The sequence below is a fragment of the Maniola hyperantus genome, chromosome 11 (genome assembly GCF_902806685.2).
Source record: "Maniola hyperantus chromosome 11, iAphHyp1.2, whole genome shotgun sequence".
Classification (NCBI taxonomy): domain Eukaryota; kingdom Metazoa; phylum Arthropoda; class Insecta; order Lepidoptera; family Nymphalidae; genus Maniola; species Maniola hyperantus.
This window is the reverse complement of record NC_048546.1, coordinates 3,682,505-3,707,761: the sequence shown is the minus strand read 5'-3', so window position 1 is coordinate 3,707,761 and position 25,257 is coordinate 3,682,505. Positions and strand designations below refer to the sequence as shown.

General features: G+C 38.7%; 1 protein-coding gene across 1 annotated transcript in view; it reads left to right on the top strand.

Moving 5' to 3' along the window:
* Positions 1-25,257, top strand: part of LOC117986662 (mucin-4) — a 65,142-nt gene that overhangs the window by 34,607 nt on the left and 5,278 nt on the right. The window contains exon 2 of the mRNA XM_034973536.2: positions 25,023-25,109. Within this exon, the coding sequence (XP_034829427.2) occupies positions 25,027-25,109 (83 nt within the window). The 5' untranslated portion in view covers positions 25,023-25,026. The remainder of the gene's footprint in view (positions 1-25,022; positions 25,110-25,257) is intronic.

Below are 25,257 nucleotides of genomic sequence, written 5' to 3'. Positions count from 1 at the left end.
TAACAATAGTTAGGTATGTGTCAACTAGTCAAATCAGTCAAACGTGAAAACACGTGCTTAGTATGCGAGCTTCTAAGTTCTATGAAATACTAGAAATTGACGTCACAATCATTTGACGTGCCTTCGATAATTTTAATTGGTTATTCCACTTAAAACTAAGACGTGGATTTTACGTGTTTTGGAACATCCTCCATTTACTTAATAATAATCACTCAGAAATAATTTATTTTTGACTTGGGCAACATCCCTATTCTTATTATTCTTATTCAATCTTCTATAAAAGTATTTTTGAATGTTGCTACTCATAATATTAAGTATATCTAATGTATCTACCTCTTTTACACCCGCTCGTATTTTTCCGCGACTTAGTTCACGTGGAAATGGTTTTCCCGTGGTGGGGCTAAGATATTTTGTCAGGATAAAAGTAGTCTATGCCTGTATCCGGATGGCAAGCTATTTCTGTGCTTTAGTCAAAATCAATTGAGCGAGTAGACCGCGAAAATGTTACAGACAAATAGACAAGCACGCATTTGAATTTAGATATAACTAGCTGATGCCCGCGACTTCGTCCGCGTGGATTTAGGTTATTGAAAATCCCGTGGGAGCTCTTTGATTTAAGGGATACAAAGTAGCCTATGTTACTCTTTTTTGTTCGTCTCGATTTGTTGCTTAGTTAGGGCATGAAGGAAGGACAAACAAACAAACACATTTTCGCATTTATAATCTAAATATATAAAAGGAAAAGGTGACTGACTGACTGACTGACTGACTGATCTATCAACGCACAGCTCAAACTGCTGGACGGATCGGGCTGAAATTTGGCATGCAGATAGCTATTATGACGTAGGCCTCCGCTAAGAAAGGATTTTTGAAAATTTAACCCCTAAGGGGGTGAAATAGGTGTTTGAAATTTGTGTAGTCCACGCGGACGAAGTCGCGAGCATAAGCTAGTATTAGTATAAATTAATATTAGGACAAGTTTTAAACTTAGTCACATAGTTAAGTTACATTACAGAGTTAATAAGTAATAACTTAGTGTACCGTTACTTCATAAAAGTTACATGTACCTGCTAAAGATGCAAATAGCACGCACAGTTACCTTCTCATGGCCATGCAAAGAAGTCAAACATGCGCCTCTATAAGTGGTCAAACACTGCCAACAGTGTTCCCATGTAATACTTTATTTAAATACAATTTAGAGCCGCAATAGCTCAACGCTTAAACGAACGGAAAAGTCGCCGGTTCTAACCCCGTCCGTTGCACTATTGTCGTACCTACTCCTAGCACAAGCTTTACGCTTAGTTGGAGGGGAAAGGGGAATATTAGTCATGATAAACATGGCTAATATTCTTTAAAAGTTTCTTTTTCAAGAACCATAACTTTTTGTGAAACAGCTCGGACTTTTACTTTTGGTATATAACTTCTTTTTCGCGTGTGAAATACTTATTGTTATTTAGGATCTAACCACAGTGCTTATAATGTTATAATCCTTATAATCCATACTTCCATACTAATATTATAAGTGTGTCTGTCTGTCTGCTAGCCTTTCACAACCCATCCGTTTAGTACAGAAATGCTTGCATCCCGGGGAAGGACATAGGCTACTTTTTATCCCGTAAAATCAAAGAGTTCCCACGGGGTTTTTAAAACCTAATTCCACGCTCACGAAGTCGCGGGCATCAGCTAGTCATCTATAACTCCGAAAAGTAATGTCCTAGTTGTAATAGTAACTCCGTAAAATAATAATATAATTTTGTATGAATACATATCTAGCGGTATAAAGTTTGTGTTCTTTTCAGCTACTAACAGACTAACGTTTGTGACAGACGGACGGACGGATACTAAGCTCATTCCATTAGTGTTCCGTTTGTTTGTTTCAAAGAAGTTGGAAGTACTACTACGTATGGTTTGTTTTGAGTAGAGAATATTTAAAAAAAGAGGTTGTATTGTGGCTATTGTTTTAAATTTACGTTGCTTAACATTTTTATCATCATAACAATGTTATGGTTAAATGATCCTATAACGACTCTTCCAAATAACACTGTTTCAGTTCGAAAATGATTTCCTTAACGACGAACATAAAAATAAATAATAATATGGGTCTCCCTACTAAGGTCTAAGGACCAAATTGCGACACCCAAACTGGGTATCCATAATACTTTGTACATAATATGATGTAGTTTATGGAAATGCAATAAATGAAAATTGAAATTGAAATTGTAGTAAGTTGCAAAACACCTTTGTGCGGCAAAAGATAATATTATCTGATCGCTTTAGAGAATTTCGCTTTAATCAAAATCTTCTTTGATCCCATAAGCCGTTTTGTGCAGTGCAATATCAAAATAGGGTTGTCGATGATATAGTTTTAACCCCGCATCTCTTCGGCTATTGCGGCCGGAGACGGGGGACGGCTAAAGAATGCGAACTACCTCTGTCCCAAATTTCGTCAATAACAGTTAAACGAATGGACCGTGAAAAGGTAAAAAGATATACATTATTACAAACACTTACGCATTTAATTTGTATTTTAATTTTATTGTATGGATTATGTATTTTTGGTTACCAAGGCACGTACTTAATATTTAAAAAAAAAATTACCTTCAATCGAGCTCGCAATTATGCGTCATATTCGTCTCGTAGCGCGTAGGTATGAAAAAAGGTTTTTGTTTTAATGTGGAATGGTCCAATGTTTTATGTTACAAACATTTCACAAAGCGTTCTAAACAACATCGTTGTTTTGTTTGATGACATAGATTATTTTATATATGTATTTATTTATTATTCGTTGTGTGGCAGCCCTATATCCAAATGTTGTTTCCAGACTTTTCAACGGTGAGCGAGCGAGACCTGGCTATTTAAACGTTTATCTATTATAGCTTAGAGGAGTTTAGATAGATTGAATACCAGGCTGTGGTTAGCTTAGGGCGTTTTCACACTGCACGGCCATCTATATGGTAGAATAAATAATTATAATCTAAAATATAATTTACCTTTACTAAACTCATAACTATATAGGTAGGTATATAGCTGCACTCCAAAACGGACTTTCTTGGTTTTTTAGGTGAAATATCTAGATTCCTACTATTTTTATTATTTTATGGTTTGTAGTCGTATGATTGATGTCACATTTTCAATCTAAGAAAATAAAGAGAAAGGCTCAAAGAAATTGGATAACCCTTCAGAAATCCATTAAACGAACAGATTTCTTTCAATTTCACTTTTCCATTTGCCTAATACTTTTTCTTTCATTGACATGAAAAGATCTAAAGAAAACCCTTTTATTATTCAAATAGAGTACCTACCTATAAGAAATAGGATGCTGGTAATGACTATAGATGACATTCGTCGGCAACTTTCGAGATTATCACTATCATCATTTTCAACCGATAGACGTCCACTTCTTTATTATACGGTATAGTAGGTCTCTCGTAGTGACTGCCACACGCCATGGTCTTGCGTCGCCTGAATCCAGCGGCTTCCTGCGACTCGTTTGATGTCCTCTCTCCACCTAGTGGGGGGTCTTCCAACGCTGCGCTTTCCGGTGCGAGGTCGCCATTCCAGCACCTTGGGACCCCAATGTTTACCAGATTAAAGAACTATGTGCCCAACCCATTGCCACTTCTTCAGCTTCGCAATCTGTTGAGCTATGATCGAGAGTATACAGTCTCAAAACCCGCTGAAAGCGCAAAAGCTGCTTAAGAGCCGCAAGAGCCGCAAAAGGCAAGTCCAAGCATTCCAGGTTAGCTAACTTCCATCTGCATCATTACTTAATACCAGGTGGGATCGCTTGCATCCAATTTTTTTTTTCGACTCAAGCTTTCCGTTTTTAGGAGGTAGATTCCCTGATTTTTTTTCAAAATATTGATCTGTTTACTACACTGTACTATAACTTTTTGTTTATTTTTAAAATTGCTGTTATACACAGGCCATTGAGCCTTAAAAAATTCGCAAATAAAGAGTAGGTACCTAATGAGATTTAAAATCACTTAAATGCAAAAGTGTGTTTGTTTGTTGGTTTATTGGTTTGTTAGTTTGTTGGTTTGTCGTTCAATCTCGTCGCGACGGAGCAACGGATTGCTGTGATTTATTGCTTGGGTATAGTCAAAGATCTGGAGAGTGGCATATAGGCTACTTTTTATCCCGGAAAACCAAAGAGTTCCTACGGGATTCTTAATATGCTAAATCCACGCGGACGAAGTCGCGGGCGTCAGGTTGTAATAATATAAAATCTAAATATACAAAAGGAAAAGGTGACTGTCTAATTGACTGACTGACTGACTGATCTATCAACGCACAGCTCAAACTACTGGACGGATCGTGGTGAAATTTTGTGTGCATAGCTATTATGACGTAGACGTCCGCTAAGAAAGGATTTTTTAAAAATTCAACCCCTAACAGGGTAAAACAGGGGTTTGAAATTCGCGTAGTCCACGCGGACGAAGTCGCGAGCATAAGTTACATAATATATGTAACTTATGCTCGCGTGCATAGGTTACACATGTTTTTTACTAATATTATGATAATGGTAATGTAACCTAAAGAAAAACAGGGTTGGCATTTCGCTTATTTGATTAGGACCTTTCTAATGTGTTTTTGTGTGTATGTAAATTGATTTATGGTGCTCGTATGAATGTAATAAAAGAAGTAGCGTACATTTACTCTACGTGGGTTGTTTACATAACGTTATAGGTTAGTAAAGTACGCGACAGGTCGAGATGGCAATCGGGGTAGGCCGCCCCGCACACCTGCACAGCCCCCGCGCTAATTATATACGGGCGAGCACAGGTGAAGTTCGGGTGTACAGGGTGTCCGCCCGCCTCATATCCCCATAGCCAACTCGACCTGTCGCCACTGTCGCGTACTTAAATGAATGTTTTAAAGGACTTGATTAAAGCGCCTGAGGCCGAGGAAGAACGGGAGTCGGGTCGCTTTGAAAAAAAAAACCGAACAAGTGCGAGTTACAAACTGGCGTGGCCAGGGTTCCGTACAATGATAATGTAATTTTGTCCGCACAATATTAAGAAGTTTATAATGTTATTTTAGGACCATATCACAAAAAAAATAAAAAAATATGTTCATGAACAAAATAATTAGTATTTTCACCTTTCAAAGTAAGATTACAATAACCAAGTGGGGTATCATATGAAAGGGCCTTACCAGTAAATTCTAAAACAGATTTTTATTTATTTTTGAGCATAATAGTTTTTGTATATCATGCAAAATGTCAAAAACATATGTCTGTATTACGGAACCAGCGGTGCACGAGTCTGACTCGCACTTAGCCGGTTTTTTGTGGTATCTTATCAGTAATCATCAGTATTATAACCTATTTTCGTTTTTGCTAGTATTCTGGTTACACCCTGTATAACTCGATCAGACTAATCCAATACACGGGAAAGGCGAACTTTCTAGCAGTTTGGAGGCAATTACATTTACACACATTGCTTGAAAGCGCTTTAATGGTCCATTCGACTCCGCGAGCTTTGACCATAAAGTTTTATTTTGTAGGTCAAGAATGAAATTTCGAGTATATCGCATCGTGTCTATCTATCTAATATCTTCATAAAAGATAAAATTAAACAAAACGTCAGAAGAATTTAGGTAGGAATATTTAGTTTGGTATGTACCTTATAAATTAACTAAATAAACCTGTAAGAATTTTAGGAAATTAATGATTATAGCAGATATTTTTATTAAAAAAGTAGCGTAGATAAAAGTTCTCGTAGTTATAATACCAGTAACAAATTAGTCTAAGTAGGTACCTTTTCACCCAATTGTGTCACAGTATGAATCAAGTGGAAACTCATCGAGTTTTTTCCCCATCGAGTTACACTGTTACTATAGTTGCAATCTTTTTATCTAATTTAAATCCCAACGAGTCACAGTTTAGTGTGGGTGTGACTCGATCGATGGAAAAAGACGACAGATTTCCAACGAGTCAAACTTACATGATTGGATGTGACTTGTTGGGCACCCACGGTATTTTCAGTTGTAAAATCCTCTAAGCAAGCTTGTTTCTCAGGGTCAGCTAGTGAGAACATGATCCCTCTAACCCAACCTATAACCTAACTAGGTCTAACTGGTAATGTGTGGCACAGCTTTAAAAAATAAACGTTTTTCTTTCTTTCTTTCTTTCTCTGTGGAGAATTTCTTTCATAGCCGTCGTATACCAACATTTATACGACATCAAATTTGTATGACTTTTACACTTCGTTAACCAAACTCAAATAACGAAACTCCAGGAAAACAAATTACAGATAAAAAATATGTATACATGAAATAAGATGAACAAACCAACTGAGTGCTCTCGCTGTTCCTCTTAAATTAAGGCGAGGGAAGTGAAATCAGGTCGGGGCAGCCATGGCCCTCTGTGATGAACTAGTTAGGTACGAGTAGGTACTTGTATTTAAACTGTTGAAGCCAGTACAACCTTACACCAGTTAGTATTCCGCCGTGCTTGCACGTGGAATAGTGAATAAGACTAGATTTATTGCGTGATTAAAATTTGTAAGTGTATATAATAGTACTTACTACTAGTACTAGACCCAAGTTTTGCACGCTATATATTGCGAGTTTGAAAAATACTATATAATCACTAAAACTTCAAAATGAGGCAAATGGTTATTGGAATTGAATTGTGGTTAGGAAGTATAACAATGTGGCTAATTCCTTTGTACACAATTTCTAAACTAAACTAAAATATCACGTCTAAATCTATTGCTATCCCTTTCATAATGTTGCTTGCGGAAAAGGAAAGCACTAGATTTAGACCTGTTAATTTAGTTTAGAGATTGTGTACTAGAGAATCGGCCCCATTAACGCTAAGTTTTTGCTAGCGTTCTGGTTACACCCTATATAACAATAAACTACACCATCTTGATGACCACTGAGTAACTTGATAAGGTACACTGGATAGTGCCTCAGCATTCAAACTTCTATGTACCACACGTATAATATTATTAAGGTTCCATTTTTTCTCGTGAGTTTCGTTTCCACCCCATCGCTTACGACGGAGCACAAGGGACCAACAACGCTTCGTTACTCCGCCCCTCTCCGTGTCCATCATCAACAGGTCCTCCCGAGGGCTCAGGGCTCGCGGGGAAGGCAATTCCCTCTCCACGTTCCCCATCCTCAACATTTTACTCGCCCGTCACCAACCTGGACAGACGAGAAACCGCGCGGTGGGGCAGGCAGTGATTGAACTTGAACGGGTGATGAAACACTCATCACCAACCACTCGACACAGCCACACCCTCCGCTTCTGGGGCTATGCCCCGCGGGTGCGTCTACTGCGCTCGCTGCTAGTTACTCTTAGAGGGACGCGCGGACAACACCCCCTCCCTGCCAGGTGAATTAGCCATGCCCAACAATATCCCATGAAGAGAAATTGTTAACTATGTCACCAGGGTACACCGGCCCAAGCGCTGCCCTTCCCGGACGAAGGGACCTGCAACATTCAGGCACACGGGGAGGTTATCTGTCTGGTACCCCATTATGATTTCAACCTGTTCCAACCTTTTTATTTTAATTTGTAGGTTTTACCCTTTTACCAGTGGCAGGATTTTAAAGTTATAACATCGCATCCTAACACGAGCAAGACGAAAAGTTTGAGCTTGTCATATCGTTACACGAGCCAGACGAAAAGTTTGTTGTTTTTGGCTGTCAGGAGGGTCGTAAAACTGTATAATTAAAACAGGTTTTGCTTCTACCAACAGAAAAAGCACTCCAATAAAAGTTTAAATATCACAATAGTGATAAAGCCTAAACTTTAAAACTATAAAAGATGTTATAAGAAAATAGTCAGACAAAAGCAGATTGCCACGTTGTTTTATAGGTACCTTCTACTAATAAGGTTATATATACATATATATAAATTGAATTCCAAAAGGTCGCTGGTTCAAACCCCACCCGTTGCACTATTGTCGTACCCATCCTAGCACAAGCTTTTCGCTTAGTTGGTGGGGAAAGGGGAATATTAGTCAATTAACATGGCTAATATTCTTTAAAAAAAATAGTACCTACCTGTACCAGTCTGCATGCGTACAGTGCTAAACATAGGCCTTTTTGAGAGCGCGAACACGGTCAATCAAACACGGTCCTCCGCCATCCTCATCCACTTGCTTCTCGCCACTTTCTTAATGTCGAGATTATCCTGTACTATGCTAACCAGTACGTCGTCTTACTCCAGAACACGTCTGCCCCATCGGCCGTCTATTCCGTCTTTGATAAGTATAAAAAAAACGTTTATTTTTCGATCATCTAGTTACACACATACATGGATTTGATCTTGAACAAATTTGCGTTCTTGTTGACATAAGCATATACAATATTAAAAATGGTACAAGATCAAGAACTGGCTATCCTAGCTAGATTTTTAGATCTGTGTTAAGGATAGCCAGCCCTCTCCCTCGGTTAACTAAAAAGTAAATAAGAACAAGAGTGCACAAGCACAAATCAGTTATTACAGAAGATTGCTGTTCTATAACGTTTTTACACTTAAATAAACGTATGATTTATAAGTATGTTCTGAACATTTTTGAATAGGCATGCGCTTGACTGCTATCACACCAAAGTAGGTGATAATGCAGCCTAGAGCGCGCTTGCCTAGAAGGTGCCTATTCACTCTTCTTTTGAAGGTCCCAATAATGGGGAAAACAGAAGCTGGTATGGCATTCCATATTCTAGCAGAGCGTATTGGAAACGAGGAAGCCATTCGCTTCGTATTTACGAAGTGTTCAGAAGTGCGAAGTTTGTTCTGGAGATCAAACAAATTTCTTAGTAGGTATTGTATATTATTGTAATCGGGAAAATAATGGGAAAATGTTAAATTCTCCAGAGCAAAATTACTATAAAATACGATTTAATTAAAGATAAGCCCCTTTATAATAGCTTATATATTTTTTTGGGCCGCTTTGATTGTCTTGTATAATACGAATCAAACTTTCTCAATTAAGAAATTCTCAGCTTATTTTATCTTCAGAGGTAAGTAAGGATTAAAGTTGCTTCAGCGCTGAGAGATGACTTACAATATTTTACGAAACGAATTATTTAAGTAGATTCATAAAGTAAATAACGCCAAAAATACGCTTTTAAATAGGAACCGCCTCTTTTCTTTCAAAGCGTTTATTAGGGTTCCGTACTCGAAGTGCCCCAACGGGACTTTATTACTAAGCCTCCGCTGTCCGTTTGTCTGTCTGTCGGCGAGCTGCTGTGTGCTAGTCCAACTCGCACTTGACAGGTTTTATTCGATAATAATTATTTATGAATCCTAATGCACATTAAAAAAGTTTTATAATGGTAGTTCCATTATAAAACTTTCCAAAAAAATTGATTCTTAATCTTTTTCGAAAATCCATTCTTGGTCCATGGTTCTCCATACTTCTCACAGTGAGTATTATAGCTTTATGGTCACAGTCTACTCAATAGGACTCATATCTAGTACGCGACAGGTCGAGATGACAATCGGGGTATGAGGCGGGGACACGCTCCGCAAACCCGCATGTCACCCGGCTGAATGGGTGTGCGGGACGTCCCCACCCTGCTTGCTATCTCGACCTGTCGCTTACTATAAAAAGAAAACATACATAGACATACACCGAGTAGAAATAGTTCATACAACCATAACATAAGCGCTTTAGCGCGTCTTTGCCGCAAAGATTATTATCGTTTATCAGCTATTGTATTGTGATTATAGTGACTAATTATCGTCTACTATTGTGTACTATTTATACAATTATAGTGATTATTGTTCACTAGACGAGTCGATAAATAAATAGAAAGGTACAAATGAATAGCCTGACAGATTTTGATTGGTTATCTGTCGGTTTAATTGCGATTACAAAATGGCTTTTGTTATCTGCTCTTTGTCTATTAGGCCGATGAATCGATGAATTTGCGAACTGCTAATTGGATGATGATAATAATTTAAGCTTATTATTTTGAAATGGCTATTATGCTAGATAGCTCTCTGCTTATAGAAATCTTATAGAAATCCTTTCGCCATAGGTGACTTGGCAGAGAATTTACTGTTCATAGCAATAATATCACGTTTGCACGCTTTCATTTAGTTTGCTTCACAGAATTACGGATAAATATATCAAAAGCTAAAGATCTTATCGTCTGTGAATCAGTACGCGTTTTTATAAAATAGTCGTAAGTATTTGTATCATCATCATCAACCGATAGACGTAGACTGCTGGACATAGGTCTCTTGTAGAGACTTCCACACGCCACGGCCTTGCGCTGCCTGAATTCAGCGGCTCCCTGCGACTCGTCTGATGTCGTCCGTATTTGTATAGAGTTGTATAGAGTATGAGAAAGACAGACAGACAAACAGACGGATAGATGGACAGACGGACCAACAAATATTCAGATAGACAGTCTGACAGACACGCTTTCGCATTTATAAAATTCGTATGGATGTACATAGAACCATAATTCGAAACTATTGTGAAATATTTTTCCGCCCCATACTGGCGTTAAATCATCAAAATACAGGCGCCGCTTTCCCCGTATTTTCTTTATGTGTTCAATCGTTCCCATACAAAATACCTGTTTGTCGGATTTATGGGAGAATCCGTAAGTATAAAGCTGGTGTGAACGCGTAAAGTTTACTGGTGTATTTTTGCTGAGGCTATAAAACAGGTTACATAAGTAATATGGATCTACAATCTACATTGAGCTGATCCATGCGGGTTTAGTTTTTTTTAATCCCCATGGAACTCTTTAATTTTACAGGATACCTATTACGATACCAAGATAATAGAGTTGCGCACGTTCAGAACAAATTGCCCAAGGACGTAGCGTAGGTAGCAATCTCAAGTTCAATAGTCATTTTTTTAATTTTTATGGCAGCCATTTTGAATTTTTTTATTTGTTGTTATAATAATAATAATAATCATTGAGCGTGAGAGTAGATATATCGAGATAATAATCAATGTTATAGGGACAATAGAAATACATATTATTCTGTAAAAATTTCAGCTCTCTACCTATTACGGTTCACGAGATACAGACCGCTGACAGACAGATGGACCTAGTAGGAGCATATACTGGGCACCCTTCGTGTACGGAACCCTAAATATACAAATAAACTGACACGCATTCAAAATATTAATATCGGTGTATTCTTTTAAAATTATTTTCAAAGTTTTGCCTTGAACACGAGGCGTCTTATCATCAAATATTTATTAGGACGATAGCTAAGTTATCAGCATCCATTCGTTCTACTTTTCTCCGTATCGTTCCATTTAATACTCAAGTTGAAACGCAAGTCCCAGAAGCACTTTCTCGAACACAAGTCTCGAAGGGTTGAATTTTATCATCATTTATCTATTCACTTGATTTATTTTCCAGATTATTTGCTATGGCTACAAAGTAAACACGGATAAGGCTAAAGAGACAAGTATTTAAGTATTTAAAGTAGGAAAGAGAGAGTATTTAGATTCTCAGTAAATAGATAAATATATAGATAGAAATTTTTTATTGCACACAAAAAATGAAATAACCAATACAAAACAAAGAAACTAAAAACAATTATTGTATGCAAAGGCGGCCTTATTGCTCAGAGCAATTTCCACCAGGCAACCTTCGATTAAATAGATTTGGAATGCAAGCTTGCTACAAAACTGAAATTTGCTCTCACATTTTCTCATACCATCTGTAGACCCATAAAGTAATCTAATGAAGTGGTAATGTGGTCAACATTATCTCTAAGAAGCTTTTGAAAAAAAAAACTAAACTTTAAACTAAAACGCAATTCTCTGCCAAGATAAGAAAAACCTTTTTTCCAACATTTACACTTCTATAGGTAATATTATCAAAAGTAAAAAGTTAATTTGGATATGTAGGCGGTTATCTCCGGATCTAATGATCCCAGTCTGAAAATTTATGCATTGATAAATGGACACATTATCCTCGAGTGCTATAGGCTATTTAAATTATATCACACGGATGAAGTCGCGGGTAAAATATATAGTACCCCATAAGTCCAGCAAATTGCTAATGCGCGGGGCCGCCATTTTAGTGACGTCAGCACTAGACTGAAGTTTCGAGCTGATGCTATATTTTATTTTGGCTGACGTCAAAATAACGTCATTTCGATGTTAATGAGACATGATTCCAGCGCAATCGCAATTTGCGGGACTTTACTTACGAAACTTTGTAATAAAAACTAATTAAAAAAAACTTGACCTTTTTAATATATTCCCATGGAATTTGAATGCATTATAACAGTAACGCAAAAGACCGACTATCCGTTAATATTTTCCAAAACAAACAACATTCGAGAGTCCGGACAACAATACAGCCAGTCGTAATGAATTCAATTAGTACTGTCACAGTTTCCCAAGAATCCCGGTCATCTCGGCCCATTGTTGTAGAGATAGACGAAACTGTCAGATAATCTACTTTCTTCACATTGGAAAATCCATAGTAATATTATAAACTAGCTGATGCCTGCGGCTTCGCCCGCGTGGATTTAGGTTTTTAAAAATCTCGTGGGATATTACCAGGACAAAAAGCAGCCTAGTCCCCGAGATGCGAGATATCTCAGTCCCAAATTTCGTAAAAACATTAAACGCATGATTCTTTAAAAATCCGGTGGCATCACCACGATTTAAGAATGCGATTCCTTACAGCATCAGAGATGTCCTCGAGTTCATATATATAGTCTTCACCTTGGTAGGTACCTCCAATATCAATTTATGACCGAAGGTTTCTAAATTCCATCAGTTTAGGTGAGTAGGAATCCAGTTTTTTTTAAGAAACAATGTTGCAAAGTTATTCTCTATCGATTGAAAATAAACTACGCAAATGGGTTCTGTAATATCGGAGATTTTGGTGTATAGGTAGAAAAACAACTCCTTTTTTGAAAGTCGGTTTTAAAGTAGCCTATGTTACTCCCTAGTTAATCCTCTACTTGTCTGTGAAAATCCTGTCAAAATAGGTTCAGCCGTTCCGAAGATTATCCCGTTCAAACAAACAGACAGACAGACGGATAACAATTTTAAATATATTACGGTTATGGTACAGTTAAAATAACCATATAAGCTTGATAAGAGGTAGTTATTTCAATATTACAGACAGACACTTAAATTTTTATAACCAAAGATTTGATTTCCGTCGTTTATAGTTTTCTGTATTATGATAATTCTGATATAGGTACTTATTTATCTCTATTGAGGTTAGAAAGCTATCCGTAGTGCCCATTCATATCAGCATTCAGCTGAGATGACTTAGCAAATATTGGGAGTGCTGAATGTGTCAAGTGGTGCTATTTTGGAGGAACTTAAAATGTAGCAAAGAGAAACACTGAACGTACGAAAAGTAGCAAAACTTTGCGTTCTGTAAAGCTTAATTAAGGCTTGCAAAGATACAGCACATGTCTGCAGTGACTACTACATACACACAACTGCTAATTATACAAGGAACTAAGTACAACCCGTCGGAAGTATCTGAGCACCTCGCTAGAATGCGCTTCCTCGCAGCTCGCCAATTTTCGCCTATAGTATCCAAAGAGTATATAAACACTACGTTCTACCAGTACCGTTGCCAGTACCAGTGCCAGTACCGCTGCCATCGCAAGCACGTTGCATGACATCATTAAGCCAGGTTCTCAGATATTTCCGGCCGGTTGTAGGTATCGAAGGTGTGAGATACTCGTGGCCTGTAATCCTGAAGACGGACATAGTAAAAAAATTGAAATGCGCGTGGAATCAATTATTATTATTGAAGTCGCGGGAAAACGCTAACCCATATTTCCATATCCATATTTATATTATAAAGCCAAAAGTGTGGCTGTCTGTTTGTCTTTCTGTTTGTTACTTTTCACATTTTGAAAATATTTAGTACAGTACGCAGTGGCGTGCACAGTGTTTGAAGCCAGGGTAAGCATTAGTTAGCTAGGAACCTATTTACTGGCAGGTCATAATGAAAAATATGCATTGAGCTATTACAACTGGGGTAAGCCGTGCATTTATACCTCTATGACCTGCACGCCACTGAGTACGCGGCCAAAAGTGATGAACATCGATCTTTAGAAGGTGACAGCAGATTTGTAGAGCACTGACTCGGTCGTTGACACCGACAAAGCGTCATATGGGTATGAGCGACAGAGACAAAGCTCTACAAAGATGAAATGTCATTCTAAAGGCCGATGTTCATCACTTGCGGCCGCGTACTGTACAGAGATGTAGCTTGTATTCAGAAAACTCACATAATAGGTATTATAAATGCGATAGTGTGTCTTTATGTCTGTATGTTAGCTTTTCATGGCTTAGGTATCTGCTCTTATCTCGAAAAATTATTTCAAAAACATAAATTCATACTAAGTACATTATAGTACTTACGGTACTACTTATAAAATATTATTATTACGTTTACGTACATATTTCGCTATAACTGAGTTTTCTGAAACATTTTGTTCGGCCCTTAAATCCAATTTACAAAAGGTTCTACTTGTGTTTTCTGAGAGCGGACTCAGTTATAATTTCGTTAGTCTCAAATTGCAATTCCACGATTACGGAGTCAAGAGACAAGAAAACATCGAAATAGGGATAACGACTACTAGTCAAATCAGCGAGTTTTTATCAAATGTCAGATCAGAACGCTCGCACGGTTAGGGAGCTTGTATGAAATACATAGATGAGACGTCATAGGTAAACGTTTGACGTAATTTGACATACTTTTTTAATTAAATCGACAATTTTAAATGGTTGGCTAACTTAAAACTAGCAGTGAATGTGGATTTTTCGAATTTTGGAAGACCTCTACTTAATAACTAGCTTATGCTTGCGACATCGTCCGCGTGGACTACACAAATTTCAGACCCCTATTTAACCCCCTTAGGGGTTGAATTTTCAAAAATCCTTTCTTAGCAAATGCCTACGTCATAATAGCTACCTGCATGCCAAATTTTAGCCCAAAATGTCCAGTAGTTTGAGCTGTGCGTTGATAGATCATTCAGCCAGTCAGTCACCTTTTCCTTTTATATATTTACACTAGCTTATGCTCGCGATTTCGTCCGCGTGGACTACACAAATTTCAAACCCCTATTTCACCCCCTTAGGGGTTGAATTTTCAAAAATCCTTTCTTAGCGGATGCCTACGTCATAATAGGTAGGTATCTGCATTCTGCATGCCAAATTTCAGCCGGATCCGTCCAGTTGTTTGACCTGTGCGTTGATAGATCAGTCAGTCAGTCAGTCAGTCACCTTTTCCTTTTATATATTTAGATTACAAAGAAACAATTTATTTTTGACCTAAGCATCATCCCCATTACGGAGTCAAGAGACAAGAAAACACCAAAATTCCGTTGTCCGACGACTAGTCTCGCAGAAAGTAAACGCTGAGTTAACGGTATGGGCCTTCGTGACAACAAAGTTCGACGAACTCGGTAGGTATTGTTTGCGGAAAAGCATCAATTTTTAGGGATCCGTAGCTCAAAAGGAAAAACGGAACCCTTATAGGATCACTTTGTTGTCTGTCTGTATGTCTGTCGGTCTGTCAAGAAACCTACAGGGTAGGTACTTCCCGTTGACCTAGAATCATGAAATTTGGCAGGTAGGTAGGACCTATAGCAGACATTAGGGGAAAAATCTGAAAACCGTGAATTTGTGGTTGGATCACACAAAAAAATTAAATTGTGGTTATGAACTAATAATTAGTGTTTTGAACTTTGGAAGTAAGATAACTATATCAAGTGGGGTATCATATGAAAGGGCTTCATCTGTGCATTCTAAAACAGATTTTTATTTATTTTTATGCATCATAGTTTTTGAATTATCGTGCAAAATGTCGAAAAAATACGACTGTAGTACGGAACCCTCTTAGCGCGAGCCTAACTCGCACTTGGCCGGTTTTTGTATCGCGGTATGACTGAGATTGGCGCCTTTGGCACACTTCCACAGCGAAATCCCGCGAGGTTTCGACGTGAATCCGGTATTTGACAACTAGTCAAATCAGTAACTTTTTATCAAACGTCAAAACGCGCGCTTAGTATGCGAGATTCTATGAAATAGGTACTGGAATGTGACGTCACATCCTAATGACGTACTTTTTTAGTTTAATCGATAATTTAAAATGGTTATTACACTTAAAACTAACAAAGGACGTGGATTTTACTTATTTTGGAAGATCCTCTATTTAATAATTACTGAGAAATAATTTACTTTTGATATAGTCAAATACCCAATAAATTGTGAGTGATGTGTGAATTGCGAAACAGCAGCGAAAGTACGCGACAGGTCGAGATGGCAATCGGGATATGAGGCGGGGTGACGCCCCGCATACTCGCACATCACCCACGCTATCCCGCACCGGGTTGTACGGGTGTGCAAAATTTTGTGTATTAAAATACGCAAAATTATAAGATATTAAACAACGCAAATATGCAAATTATAATTAATTTTTTGTTTGGGCCTTTTTTTGCCCGCTACTCGGACTATGATTTGTTCCTCCGAGTATGACAACTCTCTGACCTCATATCACATTTAGAATGCCTGCCTCCTTTTGATGTCAACAGTAGTTGACGTCAAAAGGATTTCAATTTAGCTCCAAGCAGTTCTGTGTTCACTATAAATTGCAGTGGGGTACGAGCTCGAGCCCATAGCCCCTGGCCTGATAGGGGGCCCGAAATACCGAAACGTGCCTGTGTTTTTTTTATCCAATACACATTGGCAAGAAGTATGTCTAAGGGCGGTTTCAGACTAGCGTTTTATCCGCGTATGAGCTCGTTTTTGGAAGCGCATGTAGGCGCGTATAGGCGCGCCTTTTGGCACACGCTCAACTCGTACGAGCGTTGACGTGCTTCTAAGCTCGTATAAGCGCGAGCCGCGAGAGCATAGAGCAGAATCAAAGAGGAGATGTTGTATTAAGATTTCCCTATGAAATATCGAGTGACATTTTGCGGGGTGAGGGGTTGTGGAACGCCGCCCACTTCTCAATTTTCCATCTGCGGGTTAGTAGCAAAACTACTCGCTTAGCGACCTAACATCGATATATTGATGTCACTACATAGTTCAGCTATCTCACACTAGATGTCAATAAGTGTAGAAATTACGTATAAAATTACTTACAAATGAAATGTGATACCATTCGTAGCATCAGAACGTCTGTCTGAATAACTTTGACACGATAAAACACAACACTTCATCCTTTTGTTCTTAAAAACGCGAAAACACACCGATAATACGAGTCTCAATATATGTGAACCTGACGAACGCAGACAGCATACTAACTAAGGCCCCGCCCACAGTGATGACGTCAGGACCTAGTTGAAAATCACAGTGCACAGTTGCTTAGGCCAACTCCTCTTTGTTTCTGCTCTATGCGCGAGAGACACCTCCCCGCTACACCAGCGGTTCGAGCGAACACGCCGAAATATGCCCGTATACGCGAGTCCGGTTTTTTGAAGCGCGTAATGTAACGCGCGTGTAAGCGCGTATGCTGAAACGACCGTATACGCGCAAAAAAATACGCTAGTCTGAAACCGACCTTAGCTTCCATCCGCTTCCTATTTGGGAGGTTAGGGATTGACACACACATAACTTTTCGGAGTTGCTCGGTGAAGGAAAATATCGTAAGGAAAACCTGCATGCCTGAGAGTTCTCTATAATATTCTTAAAGGTGTGTGTCTGCCAATCCGCACTTGGCCAGCGTGGCGTACTATGGTCTATTAAACAATTAATCAAATTTAATTAATCTATAATGTCCATTGTCCGTTCGGTACCATAAACTTTCGATAACTTTTGTTGGGGAATAATTAACTTTGTTTAAACAATCTAATTTAGGGTAGCGCTATGCAGAATTTATGGACTTCATTTATATTATAAACGACGGGTTTGTAATAAATAATTGAATTTAGTTAATTATTATTGGAACTTTGAAAAAAAATATTCTTAAGTGGGTACGATTTTAACGAAGGTAGCCACTAGGCAAATTTTTTTTCTTCTCTCAATCGAAATTTGGTGCTCTTACCATTTTTAATTAAATAATTAAATTCGGTTAGTTTTACGCCGTGGTATTATTAAGTATAATAATTTTTGGGTTTTCAGAGATGAGACTCAGTTACTGAAATATTTGATAGGGTGTAAATTATTACAAGAAACAAACGAGTTTCAAGATACACCAGAAAATATTATCACTTCCTCATTGTGACACGTGAAGTTGAGGAGTGTTAAGTGAGGGTATCTTATTAAAGCTGAAATGGTCTGAAATGGTCCATAAAGTTTGTAATTACTCTGAGAGCATCATATATTTTATTAAGGTCATATTTCGCTGTTTCATCAGATATATTACAAGGTTTTCCTCTCACACCAAAGCTTGATTTTTGTCCATTTTATTTCTTCGCTTAGAACGGACTTTACGAAAATCATCCCTATACTATACCTTGCAACATGAAGATGAAGAAATGCAAATGAAGTAGGTATGTATTTATTGTAATGTATGACTGTATTGTATATAAGTAATGAGAAATGTAAAGTACAACTTAAAGCATCGTCACACTTAGGAATATACCTATTTTCTATTTTATATTCTGAAATATCTAAATTAAATAGGTTTTTTTCATTGCAAGATAGACTTTCCGCTGGACGGCAAATGCAAGTCTAAGTTGGAGAGCGCTTGCCTAGAACATACCTATTCACTCTTGCCTTAAAGATATTTAGATTATAGGTAGAGTACGCGACAGGTCGAGATAGCATAGTCATAATCATATTTTTTTTAATAAAAATGGCGAGCAAACGAGCAGGCGGGTCACCTGAGGTTAAGTGATTACCGCCGCCTATGAACATTTGCAGTACCAGAGGAACCACCAATGCGTTGCCGGCCTTTCAGGGATCATAATATTTTATTTGCAAGAATGTTGGTACAAGAAAGATGGAATTTTACAATATAATCAGAGACCTACCTTTAGAGAATTCTACTAAATTAATAGTGTGCAAATATTTTTTGAGTGAGAATTTTTAAAATTATTAATAGTCAATGAACAAAATGAATTAAATTAATATCAATTATGTAGGGGTGCATAATTATGCTTGGAGTTTCTCTACGTAATCAAATCAGAAATAAGGAGATCCGTAGGAGAGTTAGAGTAACCGACATAGCTCAACGGGTTGCGACGCTGAAGTGGCAATGGGCAGGGCACATAGTTCTTAAAACCGATAGACGTTGGGGTCCCAAGGTGCTGGAATGGCGACCTCGCACCGGAAGACGCATTGTTGGCAGACCCCCCGCTAGGTGGACGGACGACATCAGACGAGTCGCAGGGAGCCGCTAGATTCAGGCGGCGCAAGACCGTGGCTTGTGGAAATCCCTACAAGAGACCTATGTCCAGCAGTGGACGTCTATCGGTTGATGATGATGATGGTGATGATATAGGGGTATGAGACGAGGGGACGCCTCGTACACCCGCACGTCACTCGCACTCACCCGCAACGTGTTAGCGCGGGGGCTGTGCGGGTGTGCAGGGCGTTCCCTCCCCGATTGTCATCTCGACCTGTTGCATAAGACGCGGTTAAGCCTTTTGTGGAATTTGCAGCAAAAAAAATTGTTTGTCTTTCAAGAATCAATTATAACATTAGCATACACCACTCCGTTACATAACTATCGCAGGCGGTTATTACAGATTACAAAGATACTTGATTCCCATGGTGTAACCTCTCACGGCCATCATCCTAACGGTCGTCGTCGTCGACTGCCGCCTGCCGGTGCCCGTCGGAGCGTGGCCTGATGGGCCAATGACTGTCTTTTGCTTACTTTGCACGCTAATTTCAAAGATTTTGACGCTAAGTTGTGTGACGAGAAATAAGGAGCTGGTGAACGAAACGGTTTATTTGTCTGAAAATTTAAATAATCAAAAAAAAAAATTCGAAATAGGTAATAAATTACACTTTTTGATTGTCAGTTGTTGTATTTGTAAGGTATAGTGGTGATAATTTTTACGCGAGTTTTTTCCGCGGTTAGAGTATCCGGTACCTAGGTAGTTATTGAAAAAACTCCACTTCACTCCTTACAGTGGCCCTAGACTACGGAGCGAAATAGTAGCGTCACAAAGTTCCTTAAAGAGCTTATTGCACTTTCTTAAATAAGACGTCCTAAATGGTATAGTTACCGTCAAACTAGCCAACTTTGCCACTCAATGATACTTTTCCCAAAAAGCAATTTATAAAAATCGATGTGGACAATGTTGGCTAAAAGTCCGGATTACTTTGCCCGCCATCGAAATCGAACAAATTTTGGTTTAAACGTTAATTTATCAAAAAAAAATTACATATCGAATTTGCTTATAAATTGCGTTTTGGGCAAAGTATCATTGAGTGGCCAAGTTGGCTAGTTTGACGGTAACTATACCATTTAGAACGTCTTATTTAGGAAGTTGGAATAAGCCCTTAAATAAAAGTTAGTGCAAAGTGCACACTGCACACCTCTGTAGGTACAAGTCGTCAAATATCTGTGTCGAATCGGTCAGTATGTTAACGCTTTTACTCTTACTAAGTAATGGTAATACACCGATACAAGTCGTGATTATAGACTGGTTTATATATCACTTGCCCGGTTACCGCATCATGTCGCGCGTCGCGTGTCGCGAGTTGACTGACCTGTTTAAAGCGTTGTACACACTGTGAGCGGCGTAAGACTGGCGCGTGGAAGTCACTACAAGAGCCCTATGTCCAGCAGTGGACGTCTATCGGTTAATAAGAATAATGATGATGATAGTGAAACACTGTGAAAATGACTGTAATTTTGTTTTTTGGGAAAATTTTAAGAATTTGTTCCAGCTCCGTATTGATTCGTACTTAATTTCAGAGTTGACTGGAATATTTTTCAGATTATTTAGTAAGTAACTATAAAGCTTTCTTTTTGGAGAGACTGATAAATATCAAAACAATGTACCTAAGTACGTTATTAGGATCATCATCATCATGATCAACCCATCGCCGGCTCACTACAGAGCACGGGGTCTCCTCTCAGAGTGAGAAGGGTTTTGGTCATAGTCTACCACGCTGGCCAAGTGCGGATTGGCAGACTTCACACACCTTTGAGAACATTATGGAGAACTCTCAGGCATGCAGGTTTCCTCACGATGTTTTCCTTCACCGTTAAAGCAAGTGATATTTTAATTACCTACTTAAAAACGCACATAACTCCGAAAAGTTAGAGGTGCGTGCCCGGGATCGAACCCCCGACCTCCGTTATTAGGATGATGGATTTGAATTGAAAGCTTTTTATTTTATTATTTAAGGAGAGTTTCTCAAGTAGATGTGATTGAAGTACACGTGTTTAACATCTAAAACAAAAATATAACCTATGGATGTTCTAAAACTTAGTTAATTTTATTTTAGTTTAAAACTTTATTTGTTTAGTTGAATTTTTTGTCAGAACTTCATTTGGTTGTAATAAGCTAAAGCTGCCTCCGCCTTATATTCTTATTATTTTTTAAATCTGTCGCTAATCGCGATAGTGTGCTTACAGCTTAACATCGTTCCAGTGTCAAGTGTCCCAGATCGTTTGCAAACAACTTGTCAAAACAACCGCTTGCGCGGGTCAGTATAAGGGCCTATTCACATGCGTCGTAGTATAAAGTTTGAAGACCTGACTTAGAGCTAGCGCGCACTGCGGTAAATTTCCGTACGTTTTTTCCCCTGCAAAATCTGTGAACTATAGAACTACATAGAAGCACTCGCACTGCGGAATTATTTCCGCACCGGATTTTCATACATTTGAATTCAAATTTACGGATTTTGAAACGCACCGCCGATTTTCGTCAAAATCGGTTGAACGGATGGGCCGTGAACGGCTAGCAGACAGACAGACAGACACACTTTCGCATTTATAATATTAATATGGATTATGATGCAGCCCAAGCGTGCGATAACGCATTTCCTGTCTTTTTCATCGATAAAACGTTGTAAATGCGAAGTGAATGTACAAGTAAAGGCCCTTTCATATGATATCCCACTTAGTATAGTTATCTGACTTTGACAATTGAAAATACTAATTATTTGTTCATGACACATTTTAATTTTTTTGGTGATGTGACCACAAAGTCACGGTTTTCGGATTTTTTCCTTTACGTCTGCTATAAGACCTACCTACCTGCCAAATTTCATGATTCTAGGTCAACGGGAAGTACCCTATAGGTTTTCTTGACAGACAGACAGACAGACAACAAAGTGATCCTATTAGGGTTCCGTTTTTCCTTTTGAGGTACGAAATCCTAAAAAAGCGAGTAAAACTAAGAACCACCTTTTTGAGGTCGGTTATGAGTAGTGTGTACACAGTTCAACTGCTTTAATGCCCCAGTTCGTTTGTAAATAACTAGACATTACACAAAGGCTAGTTCAGGTCACAGTTATGTTCATCCACAAGGAAAGCTTTTCAAAAATTTGTACTGTTACTTAGCGCAGTGTACCTACTACCTACTTATAACATTGCAGGATACATTGTAGTGCTTACTAGTTTAACATAAAACTTGTCTATCTCTATTATATTGCAATGGAAAATTGTTATCTCTATTTTCTATCTCTATTTTATGGTGGAAGGTTTTTGACCGTGGCTAGATACCACCCTACCGGCAACGCTCAGCCGTCTGTTTGAGCTGTGTGCTGATAGATCAGTCAGTCAGTCAGCTTTTCCTTTTAAATATATTAATTAGTTTTACTGCCGTACTCAGAGTCGCTTAATCGTTACTTAAGTGTAGTTAAAACGAGACAGAGCTATATTTCTCACATAAATCTGTCTCGTTTTAACTCAATCTTAAGTAACGATTAGCGCCTCTGAGTACGGCAGTTAGACTACTAGCCGATACGCCCAGATTCGGCTAGAGGATATTTCGGAAAATCCTTTTTGGTATGGGTCTACACACCACGTTATAGAAGTAACCAACGTGCGAAGATTTTATTTTATTTAGATATTAATTGAGGCCAACCTCCTAACGAGCACCACTTGGTGATAGCCTAATGGTTCCTTCCTAATGGGGTCTGGGATTCGATACCGAGCACACAGTCATCTTTAGCTTTTCGGAGTTACGTGCCTTTAAGCAATTAAAATATACTTTGCTTGAACGATGAATAAGGATTTCGTGAGGAAGCTTGCACGTTTGCGAGTTCTCCATAATGTTCTCAAAGGTGTGAAGGATGTCTGTCCCAACTTCCAACTAGTACCTAGTGCCAGTAAATTTCAGCTTTAAAAAGTTTACAATTTCACAGAGTAATTAAATTTTATTGCTAAGTATAATGTGAAAAACGTAATGTGAAAATCAGAATAACATCTCAAGTCAACGTGCGACTTTCTTAACTTTATACTTGTAACTTGATTGCAAAGCTAGTGATTCAAAGAAACGGATAATAATGAGCTTAAAAATAAATGTTCAAATAAGGCTGGCTATACACTCCAAGATATGACAGAATACTTAAAAATAATTACTAACCTTCCTACATCATCATCAACCGATGGACGTCCAGTGCTGGACATAGGTCTCTTGTAAGGACTTCCACACGCCACGGTCTTGCGCCGCCTGAATCCAGCGGCTTTCTGTGACTCGTCTGATGTCGTCCGTCCACCTAGTGGGGATCTTCCAACACTGCGTCTTTCGGCGCGAGGTCGCCATTCCAGCACCTTGAGACCCCAACGTCTATCGGTTTTAAGAACTGTGCCCTGCCCATTGCCACTTCAGCTTCGCAACCCGTTGAGCTATGTCGGTTACTCTAGTTCTCCTACTCCAATTAGATTAATTAAAGTTTTTGATGGATAAAGTTATCTTGATAAACCTTAGTCTGCAGTCATCTTTATTGTTAGTTGTTCACGCCGTAACTCGTAGTTCAAGTTTACGCGACAATGACCGTCGCTTTACTTGAGTAGCAGGTTTTTTAATTTTACAGTTCGTTTTGCCTATCGCTGCTGATATTGCGCTGTTCATTATGCGGTCATAACTTATAGACTGCGCAAGCTTTTATGTAAGAAAATATACATAGTAAGAAAAAGTTTGATTAACTGTTTAGGCAACTTTAGGCTGCCCATTATTTAAAATGCGTCGTATGCGCATATATATATATGTAAATAGTCATGTTCTTTTTTTTGCGCGCATGTACATGATTGGTCGCTAACTATGGGCCTCATAAGAAAGCTCAGTGTAACTCAGCAGCGGACGATGGATAGAGTTATGCTTGTAGTTTCTCTACGTGATCAAATCAAAAATGAGGAGATCCGTAGGAGTAACTGACATACCTAGCTCAACCGGTTGCGAAGCTGAAGTGGTAAATGGGTAGGGCACGTAGGTCATAAAACCGATAGACGTTGGGGTCCCAAGGTGCTGGAATAGCGACCTCGCACCGGAAGACGCAGAGTTGGAAGACCCCCCCACTAGGTGGACGGACGACATCAGAAGAGTCGCAGGGAGCCGCTGGATTCAGGCGGTGCAAGACCTTGGCGTGTGGAAGTCCGTACAAGAGACCTACGTCCAGCAGTGGACGTCTATCGGTTGATGATGATGATGATGATGATGTACACGATTTGCACATGCGCGCAAATAAACAAAAGATACTCTATTTTTGTGGTAAATATAAAATAATTAAAAAAAATTAATTAGCGCGTGCACTACACATGCACGAATCGCGCACATGCGCACAAAAACCCGAAGGAACATGACTATTATTCATGACGTAAACGACGCACATCTAATTCGAATCTTTTGATTTAATAGTTGGGAAAGGAGGATAGGAGCGCGTTCTAAAAGAGAACCCTATAAGAGCGAGGCCTGACTCACACTTAACCAGTTTTATGTTGTTGTATTGTTCAGTAGTTAAACCTATTAAAGTTCTAGGACTTCATAAGAACGCACTGTTAGCGCGTAACACTTGAAAGCACATTTTAAGGACTTTTTGCGATTTATTTGCAGCACTGTGCAAATAAATCGCAAAGACTTTATCGGTAAGGTTACTAGCTACGACTGAAGCCTACTTTACGTAGATTTTTAAAAGATTTTTTCATATGTAGGTACTCATTAAGGTTCTGATCAATTTCAGGTGCATGGGAGCGTCGGAGGGCAGGATGCATTCGGCTCTGTGGGTAGTACTCACCGCGGCTTGCGCGCTCGCTGATAACCAGAATAGGTAAGATATATCATTTCTTTTTTTTCATTCCACCCTATCAACCTGTATGCGTCCACTGCTGGACACAGGCCTTTCCAAGAGCGCGCCACCACAACATACCATTTCTCACAACAAAACAACTTATGTTCCCCAGATTAAACTGCCACGA